The sequence below is a fragment of the Nannobrachium achirus genome (genome assembly GCF_963921795.1).
Source record: "Nannobrachium achirus genome assembly, chromosome: 13".
Taxonomy (NCBI): Eukaryota; Metazoa; Chordata; class Actinopteri; order Myctophiformes; family Myctophidae; genus Nannobrachium; species Nannobrachium achirus.
The window spans coordinates 57,965,358-57,978,773 of NC_137833.1; the positions used below are offsets into that span (position 1 = coordinate 57,965,358).

Sequence of the window (13,416 nt, forward strand, 5' to 3'; positions counted from 1 at the left end):
CAGAAACTTTGACTAACGATAGCTAGATTTTGTTTTATTTATATGTTTATTTGACAGGGGCAATACAAAAAACAACATATCAAGTTATAAAAACATGAAACCATTGCATTATAGGGTTTATAGCCAAGGCCAATTTGCAACCCCAGTCCCTGGTTAGGCATCATATTTCTTTTGCATACTCAGACATGTAAAAGGAAGGAAAACAAGGTGGTTAGAGTGTCATGTAGTAGCCATGTCCGATTCTGCTTCGATAACCTCTTGTCTTCGGGAATAGATCGAGAGCCCTGCTGCCACTAACGAACGGAGGGGGAAGCTACAGACATGGCTAGTGTGAGAGAGAGCAGATGCATGTGTGGCCAATTTTATTTTAGGGAAGAAACAAGAAAACAGCCAACCTAAAAGTACCCTGTACTTTTCAGCCCTCCTTACTAAAAAAAGTAAAATATTTGGCCTTGCAAATGTACTCAAGTAAGAGTCAAGTAAGAGTAATGAGTAAATAAAAGAAAATGTAGTACTCAAGTAAAGTACAAATCCTCAGAATCTGTACTTAAGTACAGTACTCAAGTACATGCACTCAGCTACTGTCCAGTGTCCACCACCAGTGTGCAAATAATCTATGTGTGTGAACTTAAAAAAATATTTAAGCAACACGTCTAATCTTCATCGCTACAGCCTTCAGGGAGTAATTATGACCCTTCCAGTGGTACCAAATTACACCTGTATATGGATTAGATGTCTGTCCCCAGAGGTAAACACCATTGATGTTGGAATGGTGACCGCTCCAGTACCAAAATGCACCGTAATAAGAAATTGCACTGTTCTCGCCGGACCCGTCCTGATCTTTGTCAAAGGTTGAGAATTTCATTCCATTGTGATGGGTCAGTGAGTCTCCTGCTCCTCCATTAGAGAAGCCAGCAACCTGCAGCTTGTAGCCATCAGCCTCAGAACCCACAGAGAAAGAGGAGTAAGAGGCAGACGCTGTGTTTCCCTCAAAGTCTTCCATGTCCACCCTCAGCTGATACTTTTTGTCCTTGGTAAGGAGATGCATGTTCTCCAGTCCCAGCCAGTACTCGCCTGATGCGTCTCCAAACCCAGCCTTGTACTGAGCCCAGGGTCTGTAGAAGTTCAGAGTGCCGTCCACTCTTCTCTGGATGACTGTCCACTTCCCTCCATCTGTGTCCATGTCACAGTAGACCTTGATTGGTGCAGCAGTGGGGTAGATGTCGTACACACCACTCTGTCTGGAGACGTTGATGTAGATGTCCTCACAGTCCAGAACCAGGTTGAGATCGCAGCGAGGAGCAGAGTGGACTGTTTCTGCCAGCAACAAAACTGCAACAACAAGTATCATCTTGAAGTCTTTAAAGTTGCACCTTGTTGTTCTGATCAAAGGCGTTCTGAGTGTGTTGAGTGTATGTTCAGCTCCAGTAGAAGGTTCAATGCAGCCTGAGATTGAGAATCTTCTTTTATAGTGGTTAAGAGGGGTTCTAATTTCATTCAAGCAAAGCCTCCTCCAGTATTACGGTAAATATATCCTCCATCAGTTTATTTTTCTTCATTGTTCCTGTTGTTTATTGTTGCCAGTTTCGACGGAGGTACAGGACAACAGATAAAAAGCAAAACAAAACATCTGTAAATACTAGAGTTTCCAGTAAGGAAGTTAATTACCGTAAATGTGTTGTTTTGCAACTACATATGACTGGAAAAGAGAAGGAAACGAGCACCGATACATAAGTCACACCCAGTGTTTTGAGAGGTGAACAAATAGTGACAGTCAATGGAAGAAAGACGATACAGTAATGAACTAGAAAACATGCTCTTCGGGGCACATGTCTCCATCAGGCGTGAGCACGCATTGTTTGGTACAAACTCGATATAATATTCTACGGGATCATGATCTCCGGTCGGATCATGTTGGGCCTGTTCACCTCCACTTTGCAATCTTCTCTTTTCAAAAGTTTTATCCCACGATTTTTGTAACCCATTTTTTTCACTGGTGTCAATTGTCAAATTTAATCCGCTTCTTTTGACCTGAGAGGGGAGAGTTTCCCCGGCTGGACGTGGCATGTGGAAGGAACACGTTATTCCAACCAGGATTACTGCATGTTGTCTTCCAGGTTAATGTCTGTTGACAGGACAGTTGGGTGGTGAATGCATGGTGATTACTGCGTTGCCCATTCTAAACAACAACAAAAAAGAGACGGTTCCTAGGACACCATTTGTAAACTAGAAGCAGTGCTCTTCCGAGCACAGGTCTCCACCAGGCCGTGCGTCCTGGTGATGTTATAATAGGCCAAAGTAAAAAGGGTGGCATGTGTTCTTCGCCAATCTTAGACCTTTCATGGCAGTTGGACGCTGCATGGATGATATGAGGCATTGTGTTCCAAAAATGTGTTTTGCTAAAGTCTACCTGCTGGTGGCGCTATTACAGGCCAATGTGAAAAGGGTAGCATTTGTTCCTTGACCTAGTGGGAATATGTGTGGCAAATCTCATGCTAATCGCAAGCTGCGTTGATGATTTGAGGCATTTTGTTAAAAAACGGAGCAATCCTGCAAACTTTGGAAGCCAATATTAGTCAATTAGGATGGAATATGAAATATGACTATAGAGATACTGTGTACCGATTTGCACGATTTTTGGATAAAATCCCAAGGAATAATTGTGTTTTACATAAGTCGGCCTCCTGGTGGCGCTTTAAAAGGCTGATGTGAAAAATGCAGGGAAAGGTTTTTCCTTGGCCTCTAGGGAGTGCGCTTACAAAGTTTGAAACTGATCAGTTATAGGTAAAACCACAAATCGGCCTGTTATAGCGCCACCATGAGGCTGATTTAAAAAATTTGAAGTGGCATTTCTTCCTCGATCTAGTGGGAACGTGTGTGCGCGATTTCATGATAATTGCATTTTGCGTTTGGGATTTGAGGCATTTTGTTCAAAATGGCTCAATCCTACAAATTTTGGAAGCCAATCTTAGCCAATCAGGATGGAATATGAAAAATCGGACAGATCCGTGTCGATCACATGACTGTCGAGATATTGCCTACCGATTTGTAGGATTTTTGGACAAAATCTGTAAGAGTAGTGCACAGAAATGTATTTTGCAAACATCGGCCACTAGGTGGCACTGGAAAAGGTCCATTTGAAAAATTTAGGGCAGAGGTTCTAGATTGGCATCCAGGGAATGTGTGTGCTCACTTTGGCACCGACCAGGCCAACGGCGACTGAGATTAGGTGCACACAAACTGCGAGGACACACGGACGCACGCACGGACGCACGCACGGACGCACGCACGCACGGACGGACGCACGCACGCACGGACGCACGGACGGACGGACGAAGGGGAAAACATACTCTCCCCCATGCCTTCGGCTGGTAGAGACAATAAGAATTTGTTCTTTGTGATATGGCTGACTAATTAAAGGTTAAAAAATAGGTTCAAGTAAAACTAGAAGCAGTGCTCTTCCGAGCACAGGTCTCCACCAGGCCAGGCGTCCTGGTGGTGCTACTGTACGGCCAGTGTAAAAAGGGTGGCATATGTTCTTCAACTTAGACCTTTCATGGCAATCGGACGCTGCATGCATGATTTGAAGCATTGTGTTCCAAAAATGTGTTTTGCTAAAGTCTACCTGCTGGTGGCGCTATAACAGCCCAATGTGAAAAGGGTAGCAATTGTTCCTTGACCTAGTGGGAATATGTGTGGCAAATTTTACACTAATCGCAAGCTGCGTTGATGATTTGAGGCATTTTGTTCAAAAACGGAGCAATCCTGCAAACTTTGGAAGCCAATATTAGCCAATTAGGATGGAATATGAAATATCAGACGGATCGGACTTGATCACATGACTATAGAGATACTGTGTACCAATTTGCATGATTTTTGGATAAAATCTCAAGGAATAATAGGAAAAAATATGTTTTACATAAGTGGGCCTCCTGGTGGCGCTATAAAAGGCTGATGTGAAAAAATGCAGGGAAAGGGTTTTTCCTTGGCCTCTAGGGAGTGCGTTTACAAAGTTTGAAACTGATCGGTGGAGTTATAGGTAAAACCACAAATCGGCCTGTTATAGCGCCACCATGAGGCTGATTTAAAAAAAATGAAGTGGCATTTCTTCCTCGACCTAGTGGGAACATGTGTGCGCGATTTCATGATAATTGCACTTTGCGTTTGGGATTTGAGGCATTTTGTTCAAAACGGCTCAATCATACAAACTTTGGAAGCCAATCTTAGCCAATCAGGATGGAATATGCAAAATCAGACAGATCCGTGTCGATCACATGACTGTCGAGATACTGCCTACCGATTTGTAGGATTTTTGGACAAAATCTGTAAGAGTAGTGCACAGAAATGTGTTTTGCGAACATCGGCCACTAGGTGGCGCTAGAAAAGGCCCATTTGAAATATTTAGGGCAGAGGTTCTAGATTGGCATCCAGGGAATGTGTGTGCTCACTTTGGCATCGACCGGGCCAACGGCGACTGAGATTAGCTGCACACAAACTGCGAGGACACACGGACGACACACGGACGGACGGACGGACGGACGGACGGACGAAGGGGAAAACATACTCTCCCCCATGCCTTCGGCTGGTGGAGACAATGAACATCTCAAAACTAAGGGTCAATTCAGAATAAGGTGCCGAGTTTATTTCGGTTCGACACTGTCCAGACCCAAATATGGGTTGCCCCCCCGGTTCGGGGGAGCGTCAACCGACTTAACTCGGCTTTTTTCCGCGTTATTTGTGAAGCTCATTCTGTTCATTCTACTCTGTGATCACATAACACTGCCAGTGATATGTCCAACTTGACAACTGGACTGAAATCACCCAACATGGACACGTTTGTAGAGAAAAAAGTACAGATGTCTTGAGATGGAGCACAGGAGGGTGCGCCGTGGAGTGGACTACAGACGTTACATGTGATCTAAAAAGTTTTACTGGATCTATCAAGTCATCGTCATGGTTCATCGACCAGGCAGGCCACCAGGGACCACCGAGCGGCGTCGTAGCGAAAATAACTGCTATATAAAGTAAGTCGTTGTTGCAAACCGAGAGCAAGCATGAGATGAGAGATGATGATGATGATGATGATTTGATGAATCAATTGTCATCTCTGTGTGAAAGCAAGCCTTGACGCGAGCCTTTGACGCTGGCAATATTGCGATGATGATGATGATGATGATGATGATTTGATGAATCAATTGTCATCTCTGTGTGAAAGCAAGCCTTGACGCGAGCCTGTGAGCTGGCAATATTGCTAACACGGTCACCAACAGTGACGTGCAATGAATATTTAGAGAGGCAGGGTCTTGCAATTCTAAAAGCGCCTTTTTTTTTGCTCAAGCCCCTTTCAATGCCATGTGCGTACATGCCTGCATGGAGTGGGAACAATGTAGATAAATAGCTCCATCTCGTGGTTATCTGATAATATCTATTATGGGTTTGCAAAGGAAAAGGTTTGATTGATTGATTGAAAACTTTATTACTTTCAGTACTATGGCCAAGAAATATGTAGATAAATAGCTCCATCTATTGATTGATTGATTGATTGATTGATTGATTGATTGAAGACTTTATTACTTTCAGTACTATGGCCAAGAAATATGTAGATAAATAGCTCCATCTATTGATTGATTGATTGATTGAAGACTTTATTACTTTCAGTACTATGGCCAAGAAATATGTAGATAAATAGCTCCATCTATTGATTGTTTGATTGATTGAATACTTTATTACTTTCAGTACTATGGCCAAGAAGAAAGAGACTTTATTAGAAGATTGCATAGGAAAAGGTACAGTTTCATGACTGTACAGTTCACTGGTACAAGTGGTATCTAGTGGTGAGATTATCTGATTATCTATTATGGGCTGATTGATTGATTGATTGAAGGTTATTATTTATTAGAAGTTTGCAAAGGAAAAGGTACAGTTTCATGACACAGTTCACTGGTACAAGGTCTACTAAAAGGAGATCCTAGAAAAGACTAAGCTCTGAGCTTGTAGATCGGCTATTAGGCATCATATGTAAATGGCAGATCTACAAGCTCATAGCGCGGTGCCGGGCTATGAGCTTGTAGATCTGCTATATTGGAAATATATGTACCTGTGTATATAAAATGTATAGCAAATAATTATATATACCTTATGGTAATTATGTTTTTTTTTTCTTTTTTTTTTTTCATAATTACAGTTGATGCCCTCTTGCTTGCATTGGAGCCTGGTCTGGGTCTAACATGGTGAAGTTTGTCGCAGTTGGCTTGACTTACAATACAATACAATACAATACAATACAAACATTTCCATATGAATGTACATCAATTTTTATTTTATTTATTTTTTGAATTGCTCAGGGTAGTTTGACCGTTTTAGTTTGAAGTGACTAAAATGATGATTGCAATGGAACACATCTACAACTACTGAAGTGAACAGCAATGTAAAGTTTTTTTTTTTTTATATCTTTATCAGAGTTTTTATCTTTATTTTTGAGATGTCTGATGTCTAACTGAAGGCTTGAATAAAAAATCCCAGGTCAAAACACAGTGGATTCTACTCTGTCTCTCCTTCATCCTGGGAAGATGAAAAAAGAGCCTCTGTCAGTATCCTGGCTTCTTCCACTTTCCTGCCTTATAACTAGACCACGGTACAACTTTTTTTAACATGTTTTTTCCCAGCATTATAGCAGGGGTGCTGTTCTTTATTTAGAGGTACTGTGTGTTCTTGTACCATTTACCAATTTGTTTGTAGGGCTTCTGAAAGTTTTTTTCTTTTGACCTCAATTATCTCAGAAAGTAAATTTCTGATGCTGCTTTTTCATCTGTGCAGCTTTCGCTCTCCCTCAGGTATCTCCACAGCAGAACACTTTTTATGGACGAAAATTTTATGGTGAAAACTAGGGTTCCGGCTCTAGTTTCTCCGAAATTTTTGGCAATTTTCGTACATCCTACCATTTTCAATTTATTCCGTCAGAAATCAATGGGCCTCTATGGTGGCAAGGGTTTTACCCTTAAAACCCTTAACATTGTGGCAGTCAAAGTGTTAACTGGTCGTTTGTAAATAAGCCACACTGAGTGCACTCTACAAAGTCAACGCCCACTGCACTCACTACACTGAGCGCACACTCGGTGAGCATTTCCGAACGCACCCATAGATACTGTACATCCTGGGTCTCTGCTCTACTTGTATTGTGTCTTGAGACAACTTGTTGTGTTTTGATACTTTAATAAAATTCAATTCAATTCAATTCAACTCTGGGGAGGGAGTCTGCCTGGGAGCAGGACATTTTGATAATCCGACTTCCCACTAATCTGGCATGCGGTTAGGTTTAGTTACTAGTTACTCTGTAGATATAAATCATTTATTTTATTTTATATTATAATAACATGCACGTCTTTCTTTAAGTCATGTGTGTGGGTTTTACAAGTATTGAACCAAAAGGTATTGAAAAGCGCTAGTATAAAAAAATCCTCAAAACTGTTGGCAATTGTGAGAAGTATTGTGATACTGTATATTGTCAATTATAATATACTCAATAAAACAGATATTTTCAAAAATAAAAAAAATAAAAACTGTTGGTCAAAACTCAAACTCAAACTTTGGAGATGGTTATTTTTTTCCATCATTGATTAGAATGACAAAGTCAGATGGAAAAAATACAAATGAAAAACGTATCTCCACATCAATGGTCCAAAATCTCCATGAGCTTTATGTGGGTGAAGTGATGATAATATCAGGACACAATAAAGTATCTGACAATGTATAAAGTCACAGAGTTAACTTTGACGAGGCAGTATTGTTCTAAAAACATGTTTTATTTATTGTTAATTTCCTGAAAGGTTAATATTTTGCACATTATGGCGGGTCTCTGCCCGACAGCACAGATATGCTTGATTAATTATGGTTCACAAATCACACATATTAGAATAATTATAATATGAGTACACATTCAAGTATCTGACAAGGTGTTAAGTCATCAAACCAACTCTGAGGAGGCAGTTTTGTGGGCCCTCCCTTATTTCCTAAAAAGTTTATATTTTGGACATAGCTGGTTTCTGCCAGACGTATGGTTGCCAGCTGATAAGCGGATTCTGCCAATGCATTTCACTGAGGACGGAGCAGACTTTTTGGGAAATCTGCCATTTGTGGATTTCTCCAAACATCCGCTCCATTTCCATTGAAATGCATTGGCGGAATACACATAGGCTATACGTAGAATATTTGGCCGGCGTGAGTGTAAATCCAGGAGGGTTGGCAGATATGCTTTCCAACGTCAACGGGTTGTAGCAACGTGTGTTGCGGGCTTTGGGAGTGCACAGACTAGAGCGAGGCTCCCCTGTCTTTCTCTGTCTGCTGAGCAGTATAGATATCTCCCTGTCTTTCTCTGTCTGCTGTGCAGTATGATATCTCGCCACAGACGTGTTGTGTAGCTACGGGGAGCCGGGTGAGGGACCTGTAAGTGAGTGACAAGGTGTGTCACTGCTTATAGAGGGTATGCACGTGACATCATCATCATACCAGAAAGTTATGTGGGAACGCCTACTGAGTGGCAAAAAAAAACAACTTTCTGGACTTGACAGACCATACACCAAACAGAAAAGTCATATCTGATTGCATTAAGCAACGTTAAACAACGTTGAACTCACTTTGCCACTCAATCTGCCACTCGATGTGCCACTCGATTTGCCATTCACTTTATGCAAGCATATTTTGGTGTGTCCGTGCCCTCCCCATGTCCGGAATTAAAGATTTACTTGAATCAAAGTAGAAAAGCATTGGTATCTAAATGTACTTAAAATACAAATCTCTGCGTGTGTGTATGTAATCCGCGTATCTCGAGAACCGTTCGTCCCACCGGCTTCAGATTCGGCACGCGCGTTCCCCGCCGTGGCGCGGAGTGCAGTGCCGGGCCTCGACCCGACCCGATGGGCGGTTTTACGAAACGGCGCGAAACGTTCGGAATCTCCTTATGCGGAGCTGATTGTTGACATCAGGCTGTTCCTGAGGAAATCGGCACAATCGCTGACTCATTGTGACATCACTTCATAAAAGGCTCTGACATCACGTACGCCACATGAGTCAACAAAAAATCTCGGTGAATGTGTATGTATGTATGTGAATCTCGAGAACCGTTCTTCCCACCGGCACGCGCGTTCTCCAGATATGGGCATAAAATGAATCCCCGAATGGGGAGCTGATGTCTGACATCAGAGTTTTCCGCAACCGGTACTGTGTGTGCAGAGATCTCCATATATGGGCATAAGGGGACAAAGGCAAACAGATGGTCAAAACGGGTCCTATGACAACAGGTATATTGGGGTTTGCATTAAAGGGTGGGGACAAAGGCTAACAGATGGTCAAAACGGGTCCTATGACAACAGGTATATTGGGGTTTGCATTAAAGGGTGGGGCATTCATGGGGTCCGCTCCAAAAAAGAAAATAAAAGAGACAAAGACAAACATAAGACAAGCGACAAAGCGTGGGACTGGGAGGATGACTTGAATGATGCAGATTTAAGCAGGCTGTGTATTCTGCTTAAAGAAGAAACAAACAAAAAGCGACAGAGATCTCATATATGGGCATAAAATGGACGCAGATAAACAGATATCTCCATATACGGGCATAAAGGGACACAGACAGACAGATACAGAGATCTCCATATATGGGCATAAAATGGACGATGTGTATGTATGTATGTGAATCTCGAGAACCGTTCTTCCCACCGGCACGCGCGTTCTCCAGATATGGGCATAAAATGAATCCCCAAATGGGGAGCTGATGTCTGACATCAGAGTTTTCCGCAACCGGTACTGTGTGTGCAGAGATCTCCATATATGGGCATAAGGGGACAAAGGCAAACAGATGGTCAAAACGGGTCCTATGACAACAGGTATATTGGGGTTTGCATTAAAGGGTGGGGACAAAGGCTAACAGATGGTCAAAACGGGTCCTATGACAACAGGTATATTCGGGTTTGCATTAAAGGGTGGGGCATTCATGGGGTCCGCTCCAAAAAAGAAAATAAAAGAGACAAAGACAAACATAAGACAAGCGACAAAGCGTGGGACTGGGAGGATGACTTGAATGATGCAGATTTAAGCAGGCTGTGTATTCTGCTTAACACTTTGAGTGCCAGCCCCCCCTGGCCCCCGTCCCTTACCAGTGCCACCATTAGGTCCCATTCATTTCTGCCCCAATTCCAGGGAATAAATTGGAAATGATCCGATATTCACATCGGAACAAAAATTGGAGATTTGGTAAAAGAGGATTTCTTTTTTTACCAGAAAAATTTTGGAGTGATTTCGATAAGAGGTTTTGGAGATAGGTGCAGCAGAGTGCACACTGCAAAAACCAATGAATAGCTAGATTCTGAGATATTTGAGTTCAAAGAAAAAAAACTTTAGGAAGCCATAGCAACAAATTGGTAAATGGTAACGGAACAAGAGTACCCTTGACAGAAAGAATGTCAAACCAGCTTTCATTCGGTGCAAACAGTTTCAAGGGGGCAAAGTGAAAAAGTATGGAATGACTCAGAAGGTGGAAGTTGTCTTACAGTTTGATAGAACTATGCACTGTGAATTCACTGTGTTTTTACCTGGTCTAGAAGGTCAGGAAGACAAAAAGTCAGAAAAGCGATGTCAACCTTTTATTTTATGGCAACATCGAACCCTAACCCTGGTGAGTACCTCACACATCCAGCATGAACATATTTATGTTCAACAATATTTACAAATATTTCAACAAAAAAAAAAAAAATCACAAATATGACTTCACAAAAGTAAAATAAAATAAATGTGCAGCAAGTAAAGAATAAATAAAATAATATAAAAGTCAAAATAAAGTACTGTATTCTAAGGCAGGCAGCACAACAATGTCTATTTGTAGTTGGCCACTAGATGGTACTGTTCACCCTGTGTGTGTGTGTGTGTGTGTGTGTGTGTGTGTGTGTGTGTGTGTGTGTGTGTGTGTGTGTGTGTGTGTGTGTGTGTGTGTGTGTGTGTGTGTGTGTGTGTGTGTGTGTTCATTGTTCTGGGAAACGAGGAAGAGAAGTCCCAGAAGTTCTTCAGCTCCCATAGAGTGACATTGGTCCAGGAAGCGAACCTACAGTGACCTGACCTGACTCCTCCGCTATTGCTATCTCCGCCATCATACTGTCCTCTGCGTTGTCATTGGTCTGGTTGCAGATCGTCTCCAGCAGCTCATGGCGTAGCAGGGAATGGGTAGACTGTGGGATCCCATCCTTCCTCCATCCAGTCAGACTCCACGGGCCCTGTATATGATAGAAGAAAAAAAAATACTAAATGATACGTCTGTATACGTCTGAAAACAGCAGATCTACAAGCACACAACGCCTCGCACCGCGAGGCGTTGTGTGCTTGTAGATCGGCTGTTTTCACTAGTCTAAATAATTTCAAATGTATATATGTATATATACGTGGCCACTGAATTCTATGGGCTCTGCTTTGATACAAATCTACAGTAACTATCTGCTGGCAGAGCCTATAGACTGACATAACTACTGTAGATTTGTAGATCGATTTGATAGATTATTATGTCACACACACACACACACACACACACACACACACACACAGATTGTATTACTAAACTATCTATCTAGGTATACACACACGCTAAAAAACTAAACTATAAAGAAATGTATTCTTACTGGAAGAAGTTGGTGGAACTTACAGCTACTACAAACCATGGATTGACATCTAGACCTACTGCACATACAGTATTTCAAAGTAGCGTATTTGATAGGGATTATGCACAATAGCGTCTGTCCTGTTGAAATAAGCCATGAATATGTAGCGGCTACATATTCATGGCTTATTTCAACAGGAACCACACTTTATGCATCTCATACAGTGGTGTGTTCTAGACGATCACCCACTATTCGTTTGGCCAGGGCAGACGCTATTGTGCATAATCCCTATCAAATACGCTACTTTGAAAGGTTCACGAGGGCAGACGCTATTCATATTTTATTTTTCCTCCATCACGGAGGTATAGAGGCCAGCGGCTGGCGGCGCCCTGCCCGCGAGGGTGTCACAAGTCGGGCAAGTCCGACAGCAGACCCCGTATACGTGCGTTACAGGTAGACCACAGCACTGATCTCATATAACATTGAAAGACAGACGTATAGAACAAAGTGAAACGTAGAGAACATAAACTTTGTAACGCTTACCGGGTTCGCAGTGCATCCTACAGGGCGCGGGGAGAAACGGCAGCAATCGGTGCTCTGCCTTCTGGCCGCCATCATACTGTCCTCTGCGTTGTCATTGGTCTGGTTGCAGATCGTCTCCAGCAGCTCATGGCGTAGCAGGGAATGGGTAGACTGTGGGATCCCATCCTTCCTCCATCCAGTCAGACTCCACGGGCCCTGTATATGATAGAAGAAAAAAAAAATACTAAATGATACGTCTGTATACGTCTGAAAACAGCAGATCTACAAGCACACAACGCCTCGCACCGCGAGGCGTTGTGTGCTTGTAGATCGGCTGTTTTCACTAGTCTAAATAATTTCAAATGTATATATGTATATATACGTGGCCACTGAATTCTATGGGCTCTGCTTTGATACAAATCTACAGTAACTATCTGCTGGCAGAGCCTATAGACTGACATAACTACTGTAGATTTGTAGATCGATTTGATAGATTATTATGTCACACACACACACACACACACACACACACACACACACAGATTGTATTACTAAACTATCTATCTAGGTATACACACACGCTAAAAAACTAAACTATAAAGAAATGTATTCTTACTGGAAGAAGTTGGTGGAATTTACAGCTACTACAAACCATGGATTGACATCTAGACCTACTGCACATACAGTATTTCAAAGTAGCGTATTTGATAGGGATTATGCACAATAGCGTCTGTCCTGTTGAAATAAGCCATGAATATGTAGCGGCTACATATTCATGGCTTATTTCAACAGGAACCACACTATGCATCTCATACAGTGGTGTGTTCTAGACTCATATTTTATTGTTAGTTACTAGTTAGTGCCTAAAAAGGAGATCGGCTGTTGTTGTAGATCGGCTGTTTTCACTAGTCTAAATAATTTCAAATGATAAATGCAAAACGAGCGGTTTTGGACATAAAAAGTTTTCACTCCCTCCATCACGGAGGTATAGAGGCCGACGCCGAGCGGCGCCATGCCCAGGAGGGTCTCCCAAATCGGGCTTGAGTTGTGGAGGGTGGTCGCTAGTGCTTTGGAGGTTCCAGGGCGAGCGCCCCCACCCCGGGGCTCGCGATCAAACCTTTTGGGAACCACTGTTCTATACTAGGCTGTGATGTGATGTCCTTGGCTCATTATCGCCAAAATAAACAATGTTCTAACGTGAGTGGCACGTAGTATGCAGTGAAGAATATAGCCTAAAATCAGCGTTTCTGAATGTCGA

At 42.3% G+C, this 13,416-nt stretch overlaps 1 protein-coding gene across 1 annotated transcript; it reads right to left on the minus strand.

Annotated features, from left to right (window-relative positions):
- Positions 1-640: 640 nt before the first annotated feature.
- On the minus strand, positions 641-1,351 carry LOC308296721 (microfibril-associated glycoprotein 4-like; the record flags this gene model as incomplete). Its single annotated transcript, XM_080740049.1, has 1 exon — positions 641-1,351. One exon carries the CDS (start codon positions 1,349-1,351, stop codon positions 641-643), a length of 711 nt encoding a protein of 236 aa, XP_080596175.1.
- Positions 1,352-13,416: the final 12,065 nt, after the last annotated feature.